Source organism: Saimiri boliviensis, chromosome 5 (genome assembly GCF_048565385.1).
Source record: "Saimiri boliviensis isolate mSaiBol1 chromosome 5, mSaiBol1.pri, whole genome shotgun sequence".
In the NCBI taxonomy this organism is placed as follows: domain Eukaryota; kingdom Metazoa; phylum Chordata; class Mammalia; order Primates; family Cebidae; genus Saimiri; species Saimiri boliviensis.
The window spans coordinates 97763867-97785871 of NC_133453.1; the positions used below are offsets into that span (position 1 = coordinate 97763867).

General features: G+C 34.2%; 1 protein-coding gene across 4 annotated transcripts in view; it reads left to right on the forward strand.

Annotated features, from left to right (window-relative positions):
* Positions 1-22005, forward strand: part of LRP1B (LDL receptor related protein 1B) — a 1884038-nt gene that overhangs the window by 1060487 nt on the left and 801546 nt on the right. For all 4 annotated transcript variants that reach the window (XM_003921997.4, XM_074399735.1, XM_074399736.1 and 1 more), the window contains exons 8-11: positions 4899-5121; positions 8147-8318; positions 11944-12087; positions 18236-18472. In XM_003921997.4, the coding sequence (XP_003922046.1) occupies positions 4899-5121; positions 8147-8318; positions 11944-12087; positions 18236-18472 (776 nt within the window). The remainder of the gene's footprint in view (positions 1-4898; positions 5122-8146; positions 8319-11943; positions 12088-18235; positions 18473-22005) is intronic.

The following is a 22005-nucleotide window of genomic DNA, read 5'->3' on the forward strand; positions in this document are numbered from 1 at the left end:
TAATTCTAAATATGCCTCACTCTACGTAATGTGGAAAATTACTTTCTTGTTCAATTTTTGTACAAGGTACAACGGAATAAAAAATGAAGTTATATTACTATTGATGCTATCTGGATAACACTAAGTTACTGTAAAAACAAGAAAAATAATGAAGTTCCTAATGCAAACCTTTGTGAGGAAAATATGTATTATTTCCCTGAAATTAAATCGAATGCAGTTTCTTCACTAACACGTAATTAATAAACATGAAGAGACTGCCAGTCCCGAATCACAGCAATGATTTTTGAAATCTGGCAGAATATGGCTCCCTACTCTCATCTTACTCCCTTCTTACCTAGTCCCCATTTTGTATCTTGTTATGTAAAATACCTTGTTTTGTTTTTTTAACTTCATTTAAAAAAATCTTGTTGTGTAACCTAACTTTTTTAAAAGTTAAAATGAATGCTAAGTCATTTCATTTTGAGAGCTTTTTAAAAATTTCTAAATTCCATCAGTAAATTGTAACCCACATTTAAGAATTAAGGACAGGGACTGACTATGTAGTTAAAGGACGTGGACAGAACTTTGATGTATTTAAATTCCCTTATTATTATTATTTTTTTTTTTGAGTTAAAGTACAGAATCATCATTTAAAATGGTTATCACCGGCAAAAGTAATTCTTATTTTTATCAGCTAAAAAAATACATGCTTTAAGATGTCAGTATGAGTAACAATTGCTTTGCTTTAAGGTATAGGGATGATTGGAGTCATAACTCTGTAAGCACAGTGCTCTGTCACTGTCCATGAGAGCTTCCTTTGTGACTTTTGATTTATGTTAGGCAAGTTTACCAATAATACCTGAAGTTTCTTACTATCCTCAACTGTATAAAACTTATATATCTATAGTCAAGCAGGGCTGCTTATATAATCAGAAAGATGTCAGACAAAACAGTTTCCCACACCTGATGAGCTAATGATGCCAAAACAATAAAACCCTATTTACTGGAGAAGCTGAATTATGAAAATAAGGAACAGGATGAATAATTGAAAATTTGAAAGAAATGTTGTTTTCCTTTGTGAGCTGATAGTTAAACATCTTAGAAATAGAGACAGTTGTTGGAATATTGGTTTCTTCTAATATTAATTTTTGTTAGTGGAAACTAGAATGACGTTTAAAAATAAATGTAGAAGAGAATAGAAATCTCAATTTTATTGCCTTTTTTTTTGCTGCATCATAAAAAAAAGTTGATAACACAGGTAAGAAAGAGGTTTTTTTAAAAGTATTAATATTGTAATCCTAATGGATTGGGGCCTAGGGCAGAACTGGGACTGGTCTCCACAATCTGCCATGAGTTTGCCAGGCAGAGTGCTGAACTGGGGGCCCTCCTGTACTGCAGGCCGCATAGGATATTCAGTTCCTGGTGAAAGGAGATGCTTAAAAAGAGACTGAGGACCCTGGAAGTTAAGAGACTTCAGTGTTCAGAAAACATCAGATATGATGGAATGAATGGGATTCCAAAGCACCATTGTAATTCCTTTTTGTGTAACCTTTGAGGTGAATCATAGACTTCCCCACCATTTCCAAGCCCTAGGGGTAGTAACAATGAAGTGCAAAATCATTGCATTTCAGTTCAAAAGGCACAACGTCATCTAATTATGAGAAAAATCAGACAAATCTCAAATTGGAATATTCTTCAAAACAACTCCTGTCTTCTCTTTGGAAATATTAATATCATAAACAACAAAGGAAAGCTGAAGAATTGCTCGAGAGAGAAAAGACGATTAAATACAATGTATGATGTTGAATTAGATTCTGAATCAGAATTTTTTTGATAAAGATATTATCTGTCAAAAGGCAAATTTTGAATAAGGTCTATACATTGTACACATTGCTAAAAGTATTATGAGAGATATACTGTGGTTATGCAAGATAATATCCTTGTCCTTCTTAACCTTATCAAGAAATGGATGCTGAAGTATTTAGGAATAGTCATAATGTCTACAATTTACTCTAAAATGGCTCAATGAGTATATAAAGTAGCCAGTGGAACAAAATGTGAACAATTGGTGAATCTAGGTGAAGGGTATAGGCATTCATTCTATTACTCTTAAAAATTAAAAATTTCGTGTAAGTTTGAAATTCCAAATAACAAATTTTTCAAAAAGATGTGACATTTATGGCTCCAGCAATGACTAACCGTAAGGGCTTTGAACCTGGTTCATCTGTAAAATACAAATAATCTGCTACTATTGTCTCTCAGGGAAATCATAAGGATCCATGAAATCGTGGAGTTTGCAGAGCACTATTTACTTTTCTATGATTTGGAAAAACATTTTGTAGAAAAGAGAGTGATTTTTAACCCAAAAAACATTTATATCACAAATGACATAGTTGAATTTTAAATATTTTAAAAACTTAGCTTGTGTTTACCAATTATAATACAGCCATGCCTCCACTAAAGAATGCCCTGAGAATGAAACAGAGAAAACGGTAACAGGAAATTTAAAGCTGAAATTAAACACAGCTAAAAACAATCACTCAAATTTTATATAATCACATACTATAGGTACTCAATAGTTGTGACTTTATGATCATACTGCTATTATTTTTTAGAACACTTAAATTTTTTTGCATTTCAATTAAAAGTGAACAGAGCTCATCATAGGAATCTGAAGTCTGAGAAGGTTCAATTTTCATCAGTCATATTTACATGCTTTTTTTCATACTTGGCAGAAACAGAGAGTTGTCACAATCAGTTTTATCATGACTTAGAAAAAATATAAGAATGAATTGCATCATTCTTGTAATAGAAGGCCAAAATCAATAAAAATTTTCTTGAAAGAATAATTTACATTTTCTGAACTCCTTCATCATTATCTGGTTCACTCTTCCTCCATAACTAAACTTCCCAAACAGAAGTAGCAAAAATTACTACTATTTTACTGAATCTTATATTCAGTGACATTTTCTTAATCTGTATTCTTCTTTTTTGTTTTGTAAAGTGATTGACCCAGTGAGCCACTCCATTTTTCATCCTGAAACTTTTGTCTTTTAGATGTCTATGAACATTTGTGTTACCGCTAACCTCTGATCTCCTTTATTCTTATTTCTCTAATAGCAAGCCTTCAAAGTTCTTGTCTACGATTCTCTTTTTTTCAGGGATCAGGGGATCACATCCAATTAAGTCGTCTCAAGATGACTTTAGAGAAGGCTTGATCTTCAAACTCACCTTTCCCCTTCAGTACCATGTAGACAGCTGCAGTTGCCTGCTTCATCATGCTATCTAACATAGTCTCTACATGTCACATGATAGCCAGAACCACCATTTCTCCATGCCCAAAGTCAAATTACCTGCACACCAGTTCCTCTTCACCTCTGTAAAATGAACCAGTGGGAAAAGAAAAATAAAAAAGGAGAGATATTATGCGAAAGAGTTTCATGTAACAAGAATAATGAACACTGTTCTACAGTAAGAAAGACTGAAGTGGGGTACTCCTTACAGAAACAGCATAGCTATGAACAAATGGATTTATAAGTGAAGAAAACAGATGCAGGATGGAGGCAGGAAGAGACAGTGAAGAGGGAATGTGTGCCTGCCAAGCAGTGATTTGATCATTTAGCATGACAATGAAATTGCAGGATATGCTCTTTTTTTATTTTTCACTAGAATAGAAAGATCTGCACCTAAATAGAAATCACTTGAAAAAATCATTTTTTAACTTATGATAAACTAATCTTTCAAGAACATTTGGGGAAATATATACTTAAAATAATATCTGGCTTGTACGATTACCAGTAGTAAGCACTATTGTTTAAAATTAGTCAACGTCTCCCACAGAAGAAAGAGCTAAATTAAAATTAAAGTTTAAATAATATGTTTAAGCTTGAAGGATACCCCATACTGTTAGATAATGCAAGAATGTTGAGAAAAGTAACTAAAAACTAATTCACCAAGTTTGTAAAATTAAATATTCTATACTCTAGGTAATCTTAATATTACTCCGTCACTGTAAATCGGATTATTCTTGAGATTGTATTTAAGTCAAGGCAAGATGTTCTTCTATTTACAAATGTAATTTAGTCTCATGAGTGGGTAATCTTGTTACATATTGTCAGGTTAATTAAAATTGATTTGTGTTTACTAAACATAGTGAATACTAATCAAATAGTAGACACTGCAGTGTTGGAGTTACATTTAAACCTTTGACAGACACCATTAGTGCTGCATGAAAGAATTTGTTGTCTCAGAGCTCAACATTACTTTTCAGCCTTTTCTCCAAAATAAATATTTTTTTTTAAAATGAGGAGAAATGACCTACACTTTTTAAATGAAATTTTGTGATTTGGGAATATTTGGGGGAGTTTGGGATAAGTTTGGGTGGGGGATTGATTATTTATGTTTTATAAATAGCACATTTGCTTTTCCATCTGCTTAATTCCATTCCAGGTTTGCTATTCTCTACCACTCATAGCATCATTGAGCTCCACATAATAACTTTTATAGGAGACAAACATTACCAAGCATTTTGAAAAGCAGGTTGAAGATAAAGGCTGACAGTTCACGTGCCCTGGCCTGGTGACTTGGCTCACTTCTGAAGCTTCCATTGAATGTGGTCTATCTGCATCAGCTCTATGAGGCTTAAAGAAACATTTCTCCTAATACAAATATAAACCCACTATAATCATGCATTTTGGGGAAATTTTACAGTTGTTGGTTAACCTGCTCCCTTATGCCCTGCAATATTCATTAGCAGATTTCTCTGTTTATGAGTCATATTATATGGAAATAGTTATGGGAAGCTAACAGATGTAATCACTGAAATAAATTAGAAGGAAAAGTTCTGTTTTTTACAGATGGCTCCATCAAATGTGCTTCCCTCCCCCACTCCACTTTAACATTTAGTTTTCTTTCAACAGAAAACTTTTCTTTACTGACTACGGGAATGTCGCCAAAGTGGAGAGATGTGACATGGATGGGATGAACAGAACAAGGATAATTGATTCAAAGACAGAGCAGCCAGCTGCACTGGCACTAGACCTAGTCAACAAATTGGTTTACTGGGTAGATCTTTACTTGGACTATGTGGGAGTAGTGGACTATCAAGGAAAAAACAGATACACTATCATTCAAGGCAGACAAGTAAGTACAATTTTGTTAGAAAACGTTCCTAAGGGTAATAAAATGAAAGGAATAACACTAAAAAGAATACCAAAATTTACAGTATTGAAAATTTCTTGTGAAGTCTAGCTGCAATGAGTGATAAAAATTACAGTATTTTTCCTATTTTGGAGAATGTTCTTTTCACAGTGGTATTGTATTTCCACGCTATTGGAGATGCTTTTCTTGCTCTTTCTCCCTTCTATTAAAAACAGAGAAAGCAAACAAGCAAACAAATACGAAACAAAAAAGATAGAAATGCTGTATTAGCATGAAAGAAAAGTACTAAAATAGGTCAGATGTTATGGCTTGTTTACTAAAAACTAACTTAAGTAGTTCATTCATGAGGAGCTGAACTATCACCTGACCCATGTGGCATTGGAGATATTTGGCCAGCAAAACCAAATGCCTGTTCACAAAAGTATCTTTATTATTTTAATAGGTTTGATTCAATTTTGACTTCGGATGTATTCAAGCATTTCCTTACAAAACCATTCCGTGAAAGTCAGGAGGATGAAAATTCTTCCTAAATGTGTTACTTTTTACTTTGCCGAATTACAACATTTTTGCAAACAACACTCAGTGAATGCTTAAAACAGATATCTAAGTCGAAATCAGCCTTATTTACTAGAATACTTTTAAAAATCCAATTTTATCTCACTGGTGGAACTTATGTGAGATTCTTAGTCTATGGAGCTGAAATATGTGAATCTTGGATTCTTTTGCAATGCAAGACAGGTATATTCTGTAATTATCCTTTAAAGTTACTTTTACTTTCTAATCAGCTTTTAAAATGAAATCCTTTCTCTTCCTTAACAGATAAAGAGATGCAGTAATCTATTTGGGGTGGTGGTGGTAGGGGAAACCTGTTCAATATTAAAGGTGGGCCAGTGCTTTCTCTCTCACTTTCAACTGCCCCCAAAATCTTGATTCCTTTCAAAGCTCTTAGTTATGACCTTAGAGGATCTGATCTCTGAGATGATTATGATGGCCCTTCTCTTAACTTATTTGTAATAAAAAAAATTAAACCTGTTACACAGATAAGGAGTTCAAATAATTTTTTGCATAACTACTTTAAGAAGTTTTGAAAGCTTAAAGTTTTTAAATATTCTTTTTTCTCCATGTCTATTGCCTCTGTTTTGCTCATTCCCTAAACATATGCTAAGTCTGCCACTACATAATCCAACATGGATACAGTTTTTGAAGTAGTGAGGCTGAAGGCAAAATGGTTTACCTACTGCTCCAGGCTTCTCCTACCTCTGCTGGGGGGTAATTAACAGAGATGTTTATTTTAGGGGAAACAATCTTTTCTGAAGGAAGATAGGGAGGCAGTGAGTGAATTTTATCTTTACTGGGTAAATATATTTTCCACCTTGACTAATTGCCTCTTACATAGCAAGATTTTTCTCCTGGGTTATAAATTAGCAGTTACGTAGACAACAGTGATGATATCCCATCACCACAGGCTCCCAGGTTGATGGCCCCAAACATTGAGCAAAACATGCATGAGTTTAATGGTGAGGGAAGAGTGTTTAGCTTGCTTGTAATGTTTGTAGGAAAAAATTATTACCCAAGTCAAAATTGAGCCATAGATATTTTTAGTAAATTTGATGCCAGCCAGGTGGAAAATGATCTTAGTAAATACACACATGCCTGCACCCACACATAAGTACAATACATGCACATAGTGTGGAGTAACATGTACATAGCAAAGAACTATTTAGACTACAACATGGAATAATTCTCCCTAATAATTCTTATATTTTATATCCAACCTAAGCATGAAAAAAATGAGATAAAACCCAAGAACAACATGAAAAGTCAGTCTTCTTTCAGTCACATCTCATATAAGAAAACCAGAAATAGAAGTAATGAGTCATATATGCTAGGAAGATAAATCAAATGTTTTTGTTTAAACTGTAGAACTGGCAAATTTTCTCGTTAAAATAGAACATTTTGTGATTTTGTTCTATAAGCATTTTTACAATCAAACGACACGTACTTTTTCAAATTTTCTTAACTGCAAATCTATGTATTAAAAGTGTATAATATAATGCCAAAAGTAGTGACAGATGCTTTTTCGACAAAGTCTCTACAGCAAATTAATTGGCAACTTCACTATACCCTGGAACAGAACCATTTTAAATTAAGTAAAGGAGTAGCCAAAGGCAACGTGCCTAGCATGTGCCTTTTTATCAGAAAACCAGTACATATATTCTTCCTTTTGCTCGAGGGAAAAACTTTCTAAGTTCAAGGTGTCTATTCCTCCTCATAAACCCAATACCTTTGCCAAAGAGAAGAGCTGGACTGTTAACTAAGTATATGGATAGCAATAAACATAATTCTCAAAGAAACAGTTCCATTTCCCATTATAAATTGGCTTTAGAAATAATGCAGTTTCTGAGTGAAATGCTGACATTTATTTACAATGATTGCAAATATGTGATTTCTTTATATATTATTTTCTGTGCTGGAGCAAGTGCTAGTCTAAACAGCCTGGGACCAAAAAATTGGATTTTGAATTTATAAAACAGATCTTCAGAGGTGCTTTCTCAGTAGTCTTTTTCACAGGCAGAGTGTTTTTTTTTTTTTTTTTTTTTTTTTTGCAGGTTCTACATATCCATTATTATATAAACAAGTAGCCCCTAAAATATCTTGAATTATATATAACAGTGTCATAGGCATATTATTGAATATGCTTGAAAGTCTTCCTCTTACAAGCCTTTAAAAAAATAATTACAACTACTAAATATGCTGTCTTAATGACACATAAATAAAATTCTCTCCCTACATTTGGAACTGTTTTAAACACTACTACATAATATTTTATTCTTTACAGGAAAAGTTTTAATCAGTGAAATGTTGAATTCTTTGAGAAAAAGTAAATAATATCCTTGTGGTTCTCCTGCTGTAGCCATTTTCCATACTAGTAAATTGCAATCAATTTTTCTTTCAAATTGAAAGCTGCATAATTAAAAATCATAGTTATGTTTTGCGCTCTTTATAGGTCAGACATCTTTATGGTATAACTGTGTTTGAAGATTATTTGTATGCAACCAATTCTGATAACTACAATATTATAAGGATAAACCGATTTAATGGCACTGATATTCACTCATTAATTAAAATGGAAAATGCTCGGGGAATCCGAATTTATCAAAAAAGAACTCAACCAACAGGTACGTGGCAGACTTCTTTATAACCTTCCTAATGGTAGATTGAATGGGGATATAGTCCTTGTGCTTTTGTATGGTGTTGAAGTGAGTGAGTCATAAATTCTCTGCTTTGACAGCAAAAGTGGGCATGTCTGCTTGTTAAATGGAATAGAGCTCCCTTCACAAGTCTAAATGACAAATTGTTCAGTTCCTAGTGAATCGTTTCTACAATAGAATTGAAATGATAGCTAGATTTAGATTCAGGAACGGGCTTTCAGTTGTGATGTATGCAGACAGGAAACCTAGATACTAAAGTTATTTTTTTTTTCCTTTTTTGGTGTCATTTTGGTAGACATTTAAAACCAGGTGACTGCCTTGCAATTTCTGTCTAGTGTTTATTACAATCATTGGGCTCTCCTAACTTAACATTTCAATTGTTCTTTAGCATATACTCATTAAAAAGTAATTTTTAATGAGAAGGCTGCAGTTTTTCTCAGAAAAACAAACCAGTTATTTCTATAGCAGATTAGTGATGCTGTTCATCAATACAATTTAGGTTCAATCATACATAAAATAAGAAAATATAAAAAAATCACCATCCAATATTTTTGTTATATTTTATGCTTACAGTTCAAATTAAAACTAGTCTATAATTATTTAAGCATTAGCATATACCTAATCATGGCTGTACATTGTCACAGATACGTTTACAACAGATTCAAATTTTAAATTCTGTAGACTTATTAGAGTTTAATATTAGGATTTATTCATTTATCAATTTTTCATAGACAATCTACTATGTTCTAAGAGCTATTCTATATATATTGTGAATACAGCAGTGAATAAAACAGACAAAATATTCTTGCCTTTATGGGTTTACACTCCAGTGGAGAAGCTGTAATACAAAATAACTATGTAAATTATAGATTATATTGGAAGGTAATAAGTGTCATAGAGAAAATAAAGAAGGTAAGGAGGATAAAGAGTGTCAGGGTTGGGAGCAGTCTTCAATTTTATATGGAATAGTCAGAAGAAGTTCCATTGAAAAGACAGCATCAAATGATGACTTGAGGTATTTGAAGGAGAAAGGCATGGGGATTGGTTGTATTAGTCCATTTTCACATTGCTGATAAAGACATACCCAAGACTGGGCAACTTACATAAGAAAGAGGTTTAATTGAACTTAACAGTTACATGTGGCTGGGGAAGCTTCACAATCATGGCAGAAGGCAAGAAGGAGCAAGTCACATCTTACTTACATGGATGGCAGCAGGCAGAGAGCTTGTGCAGGGAAACTCCCCTTTTTAAAACCATCAGATCTCATGAGACTTATTTGCTGTCACGAGAATAGCATGGGTAAGACCTGCCCCCATGATGCAATACCTCCCACCAGGTCCCTTCCACAACATGTGAGAATTCAAGATGAGATTTGGGTGAGGACACAGACAAACCGTATCAGGGCTATCTGGGCAACAACATTGCAGATGGTGGGATGAACAAGCACAAAGGCCATGAGGAAAGAGCATGTCTAGAATATTCAAGGAGTGGCAAGGATACGTATGTCTCTAAAGCAGAATGAACGAGGAAAAGAGAGGTAGGAGATGAGGCTGGAGAAACAAAGGAGGACCATAACAAGTAGGGCTCTGTAGACTATTTAAAAAACTTGTGTTTATAGTCTTAGTGAGATGGAAAGTTCTTAGAAAACATTAAACAGAAAAATCTCATGGTATGATTAACATTTTTAAAGAACCATATGGCTAGTCTGCTGATAATAGGTAGTGAGGAGGAGAAGGATGGAAAGTTACAGTGGATAATAGATTGGATCAAGATGGCAGCAGTGAAAGTGGGGAGAAGTAGTGAAATTCAGAATATAGACAAATATAGAGCCGACAGAATTTTCTGATACATTACATATGGAGTGTAAATGAAAAGAGAATTAAGGATAATGACAATGGACTAACTAGAGCTGTTGAAATAGTTTATTTTTTAGATGGGGAAACTAAGCATGGAGTGGGTTTAGGACAAAGACAATAAGTTTAATTTTCATGAGTTACTTTATAGGTTTATTATAAATTAAAGTGAAAATATTAAGGAGATATTTAAATGTACAACTCCGGAGTTGAAGGGAGATGTCCAGGCTTGAGATACCAATGTGAGAGTCATTGACAGATAGGTGACATTTAAAACCATGACGATGGATGTGAATACCAAGGAATTAAATACAAATGGAGGAATAAGATTCCAAATAATGAGGAAATCCATGCTCCAACAATAAGGCAAAAATAATAGGAAAAAACAAAGGAGACTGAGGTGAAGCTTCTTAAATCCAATTGACCATTGAATTTAGCAGCATGAAGGTCATTGGAAATCTGACAAAGCAGTTTTCAGGATGAAGTGAATACCTTAGCAGAATGGGTTTGAGAGAGAGAGGAAGGAAAAGGCTTGTAGAAAATGATCATTGGTAACTTTGAATAGTGTGGATGTCAGTTAGAGAAGAGAAAGGGAGAGCTAGTTGAAAGAAGGATTGTTGTGGGAATTTGGGTTAAAAGGTTTCTTTATTAGACGTAGAAATGATATTTGTATGTTAATGGGTATGATCCAATGGAAAAAGCAAAAGCGATGATGAAGGTGAGAAAGTGGAGAGCTGGTGATTAGATGAAGGGAGATGTGATCTATCATATAAGTTGAGCGAGGTTAGAAAACAAAAACAACACTCTTGGCAGAGAAAAAATAGGTAAAATAGCATTTCACTCATCTTTCCATTTAGAGAATGAAGAATACAAAGAGAATAAGCATAATTTTTAAAAGCATAATAGTTTTATTATAAAGAGAATATTGCCATGGTATTCATCACCATTTCAAACAAGTGGATGGGCTCAAAGAAACATAATTACAAGAATACATAAGATCTTACATATTCTGATTATTTTTTTCACTTTGATTCATCTTTCTTTTCTCTTGCTCTCCATTTATTACTTTTCTTACTTTTCTTGTTTACTGGTTCTTAGGTTCTTATGCTCATGAACCATTCTTCTACTCCTCAATTTCTGTATATACTCAGCCTCCACCATTTGACAACTACACACACACACACCACACACCCATTTTATTTTGTGGTAGGAGTGTCAAAATGACAACAGACTTAAAAATTTTTAAAATATTTTGCCTCAGCACTGCTCAACAGAGTATACATAATCACGCAATCACATTTCTTCTGGTTTAGGTGCCCATATGATGAACTGTTTCAAAGGAAATCCTTTCTCTGCTTAACTACCTAACCTGGGATTATTTTTATGGATCTTTATATTCATTTTAGAAATTGGTATTTTAAAAAAGGACGGAAAGCATGTACCAAAAAAGTCATGTTACCTTTATTCTGCTCACCTGTGAAATATTTAAATTAGTATAAACAGATTGTATTTCTTGGAATTGTTTTTTTTTAATGCTTACTTAGGAGGATTTTGTCAAATCCCTATCTTCTTCTATGGGGTTTAACCTCTTGTATTCAATTATGGTGCTCAATAGTTGAGTATACAAAGTTTTGTTAAGATTCCTTTTTTACGCTATAAAAACTTTTGACATAATGATGAACATAGTTATCTTGCCTTTGAACTTGAATTTCACACATGCTGTATTTTATTTGTTGTAGTCAGAAGCCATGCATGTGAAGTGGATCCATACGGAATGCCAGGGGGCTGTTCACACATCTGTCTACTCAGCAGCAGTTACAAAACTCGGACCTGTCGCTGCAGGACTGGCTTCAACTTGGGAAGTGATGGCAGGTCATGCAAAAGTATGTTGTTAAAATCAAACATTTTGCCAGCAGCTACCACTTCAGAATAGGATTTTAAGTATTAATTAGCAGCAACAACATCAGTCATAACATGAGACTTCATCAGGTGAAGTTTGCCTACAAATATACACAGTCCATTTTTCTCAAAATAAGTATTTTTCTTTCATGATGATATGAATGAGAAACTAACCAGGCTGTAGAGTCACTAAATTTATTGATTTTAGGGAAATATATGTTGAGGAAGATTTCTAGGAAGATGCTTTCCTTAATTCCCTAAAGAATGTTTTTGAGCTAATGAGCTGGAATGATTAGTTGATTAGATTTCCTCTTATCTGAACCAATATGCTACTCCTCATAATAGGTGTGTTGCTTGGTTCAACAGAAATCCATGTATAGTGAGGCTTCACTTTATCCAGGATCACTGGGGACTGAATTCACTTCATGACTTAATTTTCAAGTAACTGAAGCGATGCTAATTAAATATCAAACATTTAATAATGTTATCAAAAATTTTCTAATCTCTTATATATATATATCATTGTTTTATTTTTAAAATAAGCCAGCATAACTTGTTTTAATTTAAATATGGTAATAAGAATTTTAAAAATGACTTTCATAACTTAATATTTTGCCAATAATTAGTTAAGGTCTTTTCCTGGGGTCTTGATAATCAGGTATAGTAGAATGGCTCTGGTTAAAATGGTCCTAGTGGGGACTGTTGGTCTTTAAATTTTCCCCAAACACCATTATTTTTAATTTTATGATGACTGCTTTTTACAGTGTCCAGTTTGTCTTTACCTTTGTCAAAATGACAACTTTTTATTTCTTTCAGTCCTCTCTCATCACAATCCTGCCATCTCTTCTTCTCTCTAGTTATGTGCTTACTGAGGACTGTGAAATTAGATTGCTAAATGTGTTAGAATTTTAAGTCTAAATGGTTAGAGTTAGAATTTTTCGTCTAAATGGTGAGAGTTACTAGTAGAATATATAGTTTAAAAATGAAGAATTTCCCTAAGAGGCTAAACTCTGTTAAAATGCATGCATTTTTGTACTTTGTTTACATTTTTAATTTATATTTCTGATTTTGTCTTAAATGCTGCGAATGTGAAGATAACAGGTCTCATGTTCCTAGGCCTTCTGGATAATTGAGGGTACTAAGTTTGAAGCCTCACGATAAAAAAAGTTTAGTGTGGGTGTGCATGTGTCTGTATGTATTGTGTGTATGTAGCATTTTAAAAGTCGGTCTGAATGCCACTTGGGAAATATGATCACACACACACACACACACACACACACACACACACACACACATATGCATACATACATACATACACACATTGGAGGAAAAATGTAAGATCAGAATTGCATATTGTTCAATCACCCCTAATGTAGTATATCACTGGGGCACAGTAATACCCATCAGAAGTCATTCCAGCTATTTGAAGCAGAAAGGGATTTAATGCAAATAGGTGTCTACAAAACCTTTAAAAATCCTGGACCATTAGCTTCTAGACTGAGTCTTTGAAACATTCCCCCAAACACCATTAAACTAACCTGGCTGCGAGCTGGAACATCTACCATACTCAGAAGCTAGGGCATCAGGAAGCCACAAATGAAAATGTTAACTTCAAAAACATACCATTTAGCTGAGATCTAGGGATTAGAAAGCTTACATCACAACTATCAGATACAGAGTTAAGTCACATCTGATAGTCCCTAACTGGCGGAAGTAAATAAATTAATTACATTAAATAAATAAGAGGAGGAGGGGCGAGACAACCTGTTCCTCGCCTCTTGATATGGAATGGAAAAAGACTGCTGTGGAAAAATTCAGTGTCTCTGTTTGCAGAAGTGACAAAAAGGGGACCTTTGCCTCACTTCCATATTCTAAACTTGAGCTACCATATCTGATTTTAGGTAGTTAAATGAAATCCACTACTCTTGGCTATATGAGTATCTGTGAAACGTAATTTTTAGTATACAATTGTCTATAGTGCAAGAAGACACACTAGAAGGAACTTTAGGAGGCATTAAAAAATACCTAGGAAATGATTAAAGAAAATAATGGGAAAATCATTACCATTCTTATTGAATACATACATACCTACATACATGCACAAACACTCATACCTATTAAATCAACGAAGTACTACGTTTACCAATTACCAATTAAGACATCCATTAAAAGCAAAAACTTGGGTGGGTGTGGTGGCTCAGGCCTGTAATTTCAGCACTTTGGGAGGCTGAAGCAGGTGGATAACTTGAGCCCAGGAGTTTAAAGCCTGAGCAAAATCACAAAACCTAGTCTCAACAAAATCTACAAAAATTAGACAAGCATGGTGGCACACTCCTGTAGTCCCAGCTACTTGGGAGGCTGAAGTAGGAGGGTAGCTTGAGCCCAGGAGGCAGAGGTTGCAGTGAACCCAGATCTTAGCAAAATGGGCACTGTTAAACCAGCATTCCTGTGCATTGCTAATAGAATTAGAAATTGATATTATAATTGATAAAAAATATGATGATCATGAAACTGATAATATCATTTGACAAGTTATCCAGGTTTTGATTGAGGAAAATAAATGTATTTATAATAACAGCAACTAATAAACAATATAGATATCCAACCATAGGTAAGCAGCTGACTACATTACGTTGCTTATCTAGTAGGGAATATTATGCTGCCATTAAAAGGAATGTTTGAAGACTTTTTAGTGACTTGACAAAAAGTCATTACAGTAAAATGAATTTATATATAAGATCCCAATTTTTGAAAAATGTAAAAGTATATATGTATCCAATATTGACAGAAAATACTTAGAAATGTTAATGATTTTCAAATAGATCAATATACTTTAAAATCAAATGAAGTGCTATTTTAAAATAAAATGTCCTTGACATCAGGTAGACACTGAGGGGCTATGAGGGCAATGAAGATAAGGATGCTAATGCATTTTATTCTGTAATTTCATCTAAGAATGTGTGAAATGCTAAACTGAAAAAAAAATATGCTTATCTCAGTATTATTCTAATGATGAAAACAGAAAACCATTTGGAAATTACAGAGTAATTCCAATAATTTTGGTAAATTATTATATATCAAACAGAAACAATGCTTAAAATAATGGTTTAATATAGATAATAATCTTGATTCTAAGATTAGTCAATAAGAACAGAATACAAAATTGCATGCCTACTTTGATATAAGTAAATATACATTGAAAAACTACATACATACTTTAAATGAGATAGTCATACAAAAGAATGCTATACAGAAATAAAAATGAAAGAAATATGACTAAAAGAAGAATGGATGAATATCAAAGATATAATAAGAATCAAATTAATCACAAATTAACATATGCAATTCAAACATGCAGAATTAAACAATCTGCTTCTGGGAAACACACTACATATATGCTAAAAGTCTTTTAAAAATATATAATAAGCAAAACAATCAGGATATTGGCTCTTTCTGAGTTGAAGAATGGGTTTGGGGCACATTCATGTCTTCCAAGTGTAATGGAAACATTCAGATTTGTGCTAGGTACCTGGGAGTTGTTTTATTTTTATTCTTTATATATTAAAATATGATATCAGTTCCTGTCTTAGTTTGCTGAGAATGATGGCTTCCAGCTTCATCCATGTCTCTGTAAAGGACATGATCTCATTCTTTTTTATGGCTGCATAGTATTCCATGGTGTATATGTGTCACGTTTTCTTTAGTCTATCATTGATGGGCATTTGGATTGGTTCCAAGTCTTTGCTACTGTGAACAGTGGTGCAAGAAACATACATGTGCATGTGTCTTTATAAATCATAAAGCCCCTAATGCATGTGGGGGTTTATAAAGACAAATGCACATGTATATTTTATAATCTTTTGAGTACATACTCAAAGTGCCGGAATTACAGGATGTCATTCCTTTAATGGCTGCATACTATTCCATTGCATATATGTAGCACATTTTCTTTATTCAGTCTATCATTGATGAGCATTTTGGTTGGTTCCATGTCTTTGCTATTGTAAAGAGTGCTGCAATAAACATATGTGTGTTTAAGTGTCTTTATAGTAGAATGACTTATATTGCTTTGGGTATATACCCAGTAATGGGATTGCTGGGTCAAAGGGTATTTCTGGTTCTAGATCCTTGAGGAACCACCACACTTGTAGAACAAATGTCTTCCACAATGGTTGGACTAATTTACACTCCCACCAACAGTGTAAAAATGTTTCTATTTCTCCAAAAACTTGCCAGCGTCTATTGTTTCCTGTTTCCTGACTTTTTAATAACTGCCATTTTGACTGGTGTGAGATGGTATCTCACTGAGGTTTTGATTTGCATGTCTCTAATGATTAGTGATGCTGAGCTTTTTTAAATGTTTGTTGGCCACATAAATGTCTTCTTTCAAGAAGTGTCTGTTTATATTCTTTGCCTACTTTTTGATGGGGTTGTTGTTTTTTTTTTTCTAATAAATGTGTTTAAGTTCCTTGTAGATTCTGGATATTGGACCTTTGTCAGATGGGTAGATTGCAGAAATTTTCTTCCGTTCTCTAGGTGGTCTATTCACTCTGATGCCAGTTTCTTTTGCTGTGCTGAAGTGCCTTAGTTTAATTAGATCCCATTTGTCAACTTTGGCGTTTGTTGAAATTGCTGTTGGTGTTTTAGTCATGAAGTCTGTGCCCATGCCTATGTCTTGAATGGTATTGTCTAGGTTTTCTTCTAAGGTTTTTATAATTTCAGTTTTGCATTTAAGTCTTTAATCCATCTTGAGTCAATTTTTATATAAGGTGTAAGGTGTAACCAAACAGTGCATGTTCTCACTCATAAGTGGAAGTTGAACAATGAGAACACATGAACACAGGAAGGAAACAACACACACTGGGGCCTGTCTGGGGGTGAGGTGCAAGGGGAAGGAGAGCATTAAGACAAGTACCTAATGCATACGGGGCTTAAAACCTAGATGACAGGTTGACAGGTGCAGCAGACCACTATGGCACATGTACACTCTCTGTATAACAAACCTGCACACTCTGCACATATATCCTGTAACTTGAAGTAAAATTTTTTAAAAAGTTATCAATATTCTTTTTTATATATTTAATATTCAATTACAATAATTAAAAAAATGTAATACTTCGTATTGTTAAGTTTATAAATAATTGCTTTTTTATTATTTTCCAAATTTTAATAATATATTATTTTACTTTATTATGACTATCAATTATTGCGTGGTTATCCAAATACAACTGAGTCTTTTGTATTTTCAGTTTTATTAATAAAGCTCAGTATGTTTTCCCTTATACATAAAAATTATTTTCTTTAAAATTATATACAGTAAACCAAGCATAAGATGTCCCAATAATTAGAGATTCTTATATATATATATATTTTTATATACAAGTCCAAAAAAGGAAATTCATTCTATAGATAGAGCTACCTTGATGCTGACATTTTAAACTCAGGAGACAGTTTTTTGTTTGGGGTTTTTGGTTTTGTTTTGTTTCGATAAGGCCTGTATTGTACATGAGAGTTACTGTCAGACAGCATTAGTCTCTAACATTCATTAAAATTTGAAGATAAAGGGTTGCCATAACTGGTGTTTAATTTTATTTCTAAAAAGAATAAGTCACATGTTTAGGCAACTGTAATATATTCACATGCAAGTTAATAATACTACGTGATTCTTTGTTTGCCTCTGACAGTTTACAGACGCAGACTTGGAGTTGGTGTGTCTCAAATGTTCTGACGTTTTTAGCATTGTCAAATATAATGAATGGTACAGTTAGTATCCACAGAAAATGCTAGATAGATTGTAATACACTATAAAATTAAATGTGCCGGATGTTTTTATAAATGCCCATTTTACAAGTTATCTAATGATCTGTCATGTTTTTGCTATCTGGATAGTTACGGACAAAAGGATAATTAACTACATATAACCCATTCATGGAAGTAATTTCTGTTTTAATTAAAGTAATGCAATTAGCTGGCCTTCTTGCATCAAGATACATTTGGCACATTTTAGAGTTTAATTTTTAGCATTGAATTGAAAAACCACTAATTGTGCCAGTTAATTAAACGGTGGCATTATGCAGTATAAAGAAGATTAAGCAGCATCGGTTGTTTATGTTTGTAATCTTTGCTCTGCAGGACCAAAGAATGAGTTGTTCCTCTTTTATGGAAAAGGACGCCCAGGAATTGTTAGAGGAATGGACTTGAATACCAAGATAGCTGATGAATACATGATCCCCATAGAAAATCTGGTAAACCCTCGTGCTTTAGATTTTCACGCAGAAACCAATTATATCTACTTTGCTGACACCACCAGTTTCCTAATTGGCCGGCAGAAGATAGATGGCACAGAGCGAGAAACCATCCTGAAAGATGGTAAGTGACATTGTGACGTTAACATCAAACTACCCAGAGATAAAGCACTTTAAAATGATAAATCCAATGTGTGTCAGGCTAGCTTTAACCAGAACTCAGGTAGGTTCTTCTTGTTGGTTCAAAAATATTTGTTAATATTATTTCTTCAGTAAAATTATTTGTCTGTTTTTCATATCCTGGTATATGAAAGCCTTCATTATAAAATGGAACTTGCTGCTGTCTACTATATTCTAAAGATTATTGAAATTATAATTGAACTATTACCCATCTTCTGGGAAATGTCAATTTACACTGAGATATTTACAGTGCTGTATGGTAGAACACACGATTTAATAGGATTTCAGAGACTTTTGTAATCATTGGTTTTCCTTAGAATATTGATCATGTCACTCAAAATGCATGAAAAAAATCAATATTCACATTGTCATCACAATTCTTGCATTTTATTTTTTATTTTACGAATCACTGAAATGATGTTTTCTAGAGTTGTCCTTGAAATATCAGAATCTCCAGAGAAACTTAAAACATTTATACTTTTATTTATAGGAACATATATGAATTTATATACATACAAACAGATATACATGTATTTTATTGAAATCAGTGTATTTAATAAATTATTTGGCTTAGGAACAACTAATCTAGTAACAAAACAACATTAACTTTGTTAAAAGTAGAAAGGGTTGTAAATAATAAAGCAAACCAGATCTTCACTGGCTGCCAGTCATCTTTAGGTATGTGAACTAATGATTCTGGACCTGTTTCCTCATCTGTAAAGTCTGCTTACTTCTAGAATATTTTAGAAATACATGATTTGAGAAACACTAATTGTGTGCTATTGTGTGAAGGACACCATGGTAGTTATCGCAGGAGATAAAAGAAATTTTAGAGAATGACTTCTGCCTTGAAGGATTTCATAATCTACCTTTGGAGATGATATAAGCACACAAAAAGTTTGAAGGCATTGCAGTATGTAATTAGTAAGTTCAAAGCTGTCTTCAATAAATATATGACTAATAGAAAATGCCCATGTAATGAGTATTCACAGAAAGCAAGATATATATATATATATATATATATATATATATATATATATATATATTTTTTTTTTTTTTTTTTTTTTGAGATGGAGTTTCACTCTTGTTGCCCAGGCTGGAGTGCAATGGCGCGATCTCAGCTTACCGCAACCTCATCCTCCATTCAAGCAACTCTCACTCCTTAGCTTCCCAAGTAGTTGGGATTACAGGCATGTGCCACCACGCCCAGCTAATATTTGTATTTTTAGTAGAGATGGGGTTTCTCCATGTTGGTCAGGGTGGTCTTGAACTCCTGACCTCAGGTGATCCGCCTGCCTTGGCCTCTCAAAGTGCTGGGATTACAGGCATGAGCCACCACACCTGGCAGCAAGAGGTATCTTTTTTTTTTTTTTTTTTTTGAGACGGAGTTTCGCTCTTGTTACCCAGGCTGGAGTGCAATGGCGCGATCTCGGCTCACCGCAACCTCCGCCTCCTGGGTTCGGGCAATTCTCCCGCCTCAGCCTCCTGAGTATCTGGGATTACAGGCACGCGCCACCATGCCCAGCTAATTTTTTGTATTTTTAGTAGAGACGGGGTTTCACTATGTTGACCGGGATGGTCTCGATCTCTCGACCTCGTGATCCACCCGCCTCGGCCTCCCAAAGTGCTGGGATTACAGGCTTGAGCCACCGCGCCCGGCCAGCAAGAGGTATCTTTATGTGGGCATACTCTGAGAACTCTTTGTGCAGGCAATGGTATTTGGGCTAGATTTAATGGAGAATCATGCAAGGGGGAGAGGAGGACGTTTCTGAACCAGAAATTCCATAAGAAAGAAAAAGAAAAGCACAGTCTCTAGAAAGAGGATGTGGGGAACATAAATGGAAAGCTACTGGAGGTTTCCTTTCTTCCTTTGGAAGAAGAGAGTGGAAAGTGAAAGGGGCTAAAATAAAGGGCCTTGAATGTAAGTGAAGGTGTTTGGAGAAAATCCCAAAGGAATGAAAGGAAATGCTTTTGAGTCAAAGAACAGTGTGAGCAAAGTGATATTTTAGAAGGATCAAAAGAGTTGTTTGGTGCAGCATGAATCATAGATTCATTGAGATGAGAAAAGATGAGAAAATAAAAGGAGAGAGATGAACCAAAATTATTTACAACACGGATGGATTGGAGAGAATGATGGTCTCTCCAATCTTTGAGGGAATGAGAGTGTAAGAATAGCCCTCATTCAACACACCTTGACTTTAAATCAAACCTGATAAAATGTGTACTTTCTATGCTAAAATAGAAATATCCCTGTTTTGTCTTTCTTATAATTTACTGATTCAGCCAATGTAAATCCTCCGTAATTTAAAATTCTGAAGGAGTATTTAATTAAAGTTAATATTTTCACTTTAAATTGGATGTGACAGAGGCTATCTGCCTATTTTTCTCTGTAATGTGATAGCAGATGATCAAGTCCTGACAGTTACAGTGAATGGTGAAACTTGTACCTTCTGTAGATAACATTTACATTGTTTTGTTTTTGACCAAGATACTTTCTTTTATTATTATTATTTTTATTATTATTTATGGAGTCTCATTCTGTCACCCAGGCTGGAGTGCAGTGGTGTGACCTAGACTTACTTCAACCTCTGCCTCCAGAGTTCAAAGGATTCTCCTGCCTCAGCCTCCTCAAGTAGCTAGGAGGATTACAGGTGTGCACCACCACGCCCAGCTAATTTTTATGATTTTAGTAGAGACAGTGTTTCACTATGTTTGGCCAGCATGGTCTCAAACTCCTGACCTCAGGTGATCTGCCTGCCTTGGCCTCCCAGAGTGCGGGGATTGCATGCGTGAGTCACTGCACCCAGCTGTCCCAGACACTTTCAAAAAGGATAAAAATATAATATAGAGAGTTTTTGGTTTCCTTTTAAATTATGTCAGTTCCTGCGCTATGACTGGATGTTCGTGCTAATATCCTAACTTTGAGAGTGATATCAAGGACATTGGTGGTTCTTTGCATTCCACCCACAACAACAGAGATAAACTCTAATGGCTGCAATGACCGGCAGGCACATCTGTCCAGTGCTGCTCTGGCAGTATGAAGATTATGAGAACATTTGTCAAATTTTCACACCTGAAATATATTTAACATTTTCATATTTCTACATAAGGAATAGCTTAATATCTTTCTATTAGTTTATCTTGTTTTCTTTCCATTAAAGAGAATAATGATAGACATTACAACATGTGATTAATGTGTCTTAACAGACACTTAGATTTGGCAAATGACAGCTTGTTATTCTTGGAATCAGAAATATGAAATTCTGTGTGTATTCAGTGATTTAGGTAGAGTGTCTACCATTCAGCCTGAAGACTGAGAGGCAGGCAATGTTTGTTTGACAAATGATTTGGAAGCTTGATAGAAATTCTGAGTCATTGATACATTTGTGTATTTTGAAGTACAAGGGTATAATAAGTTTGCTCTTTGAAAATAAACATAAATATCTTGGACATCTTTTGTGTAAGCTTAGATCCTCA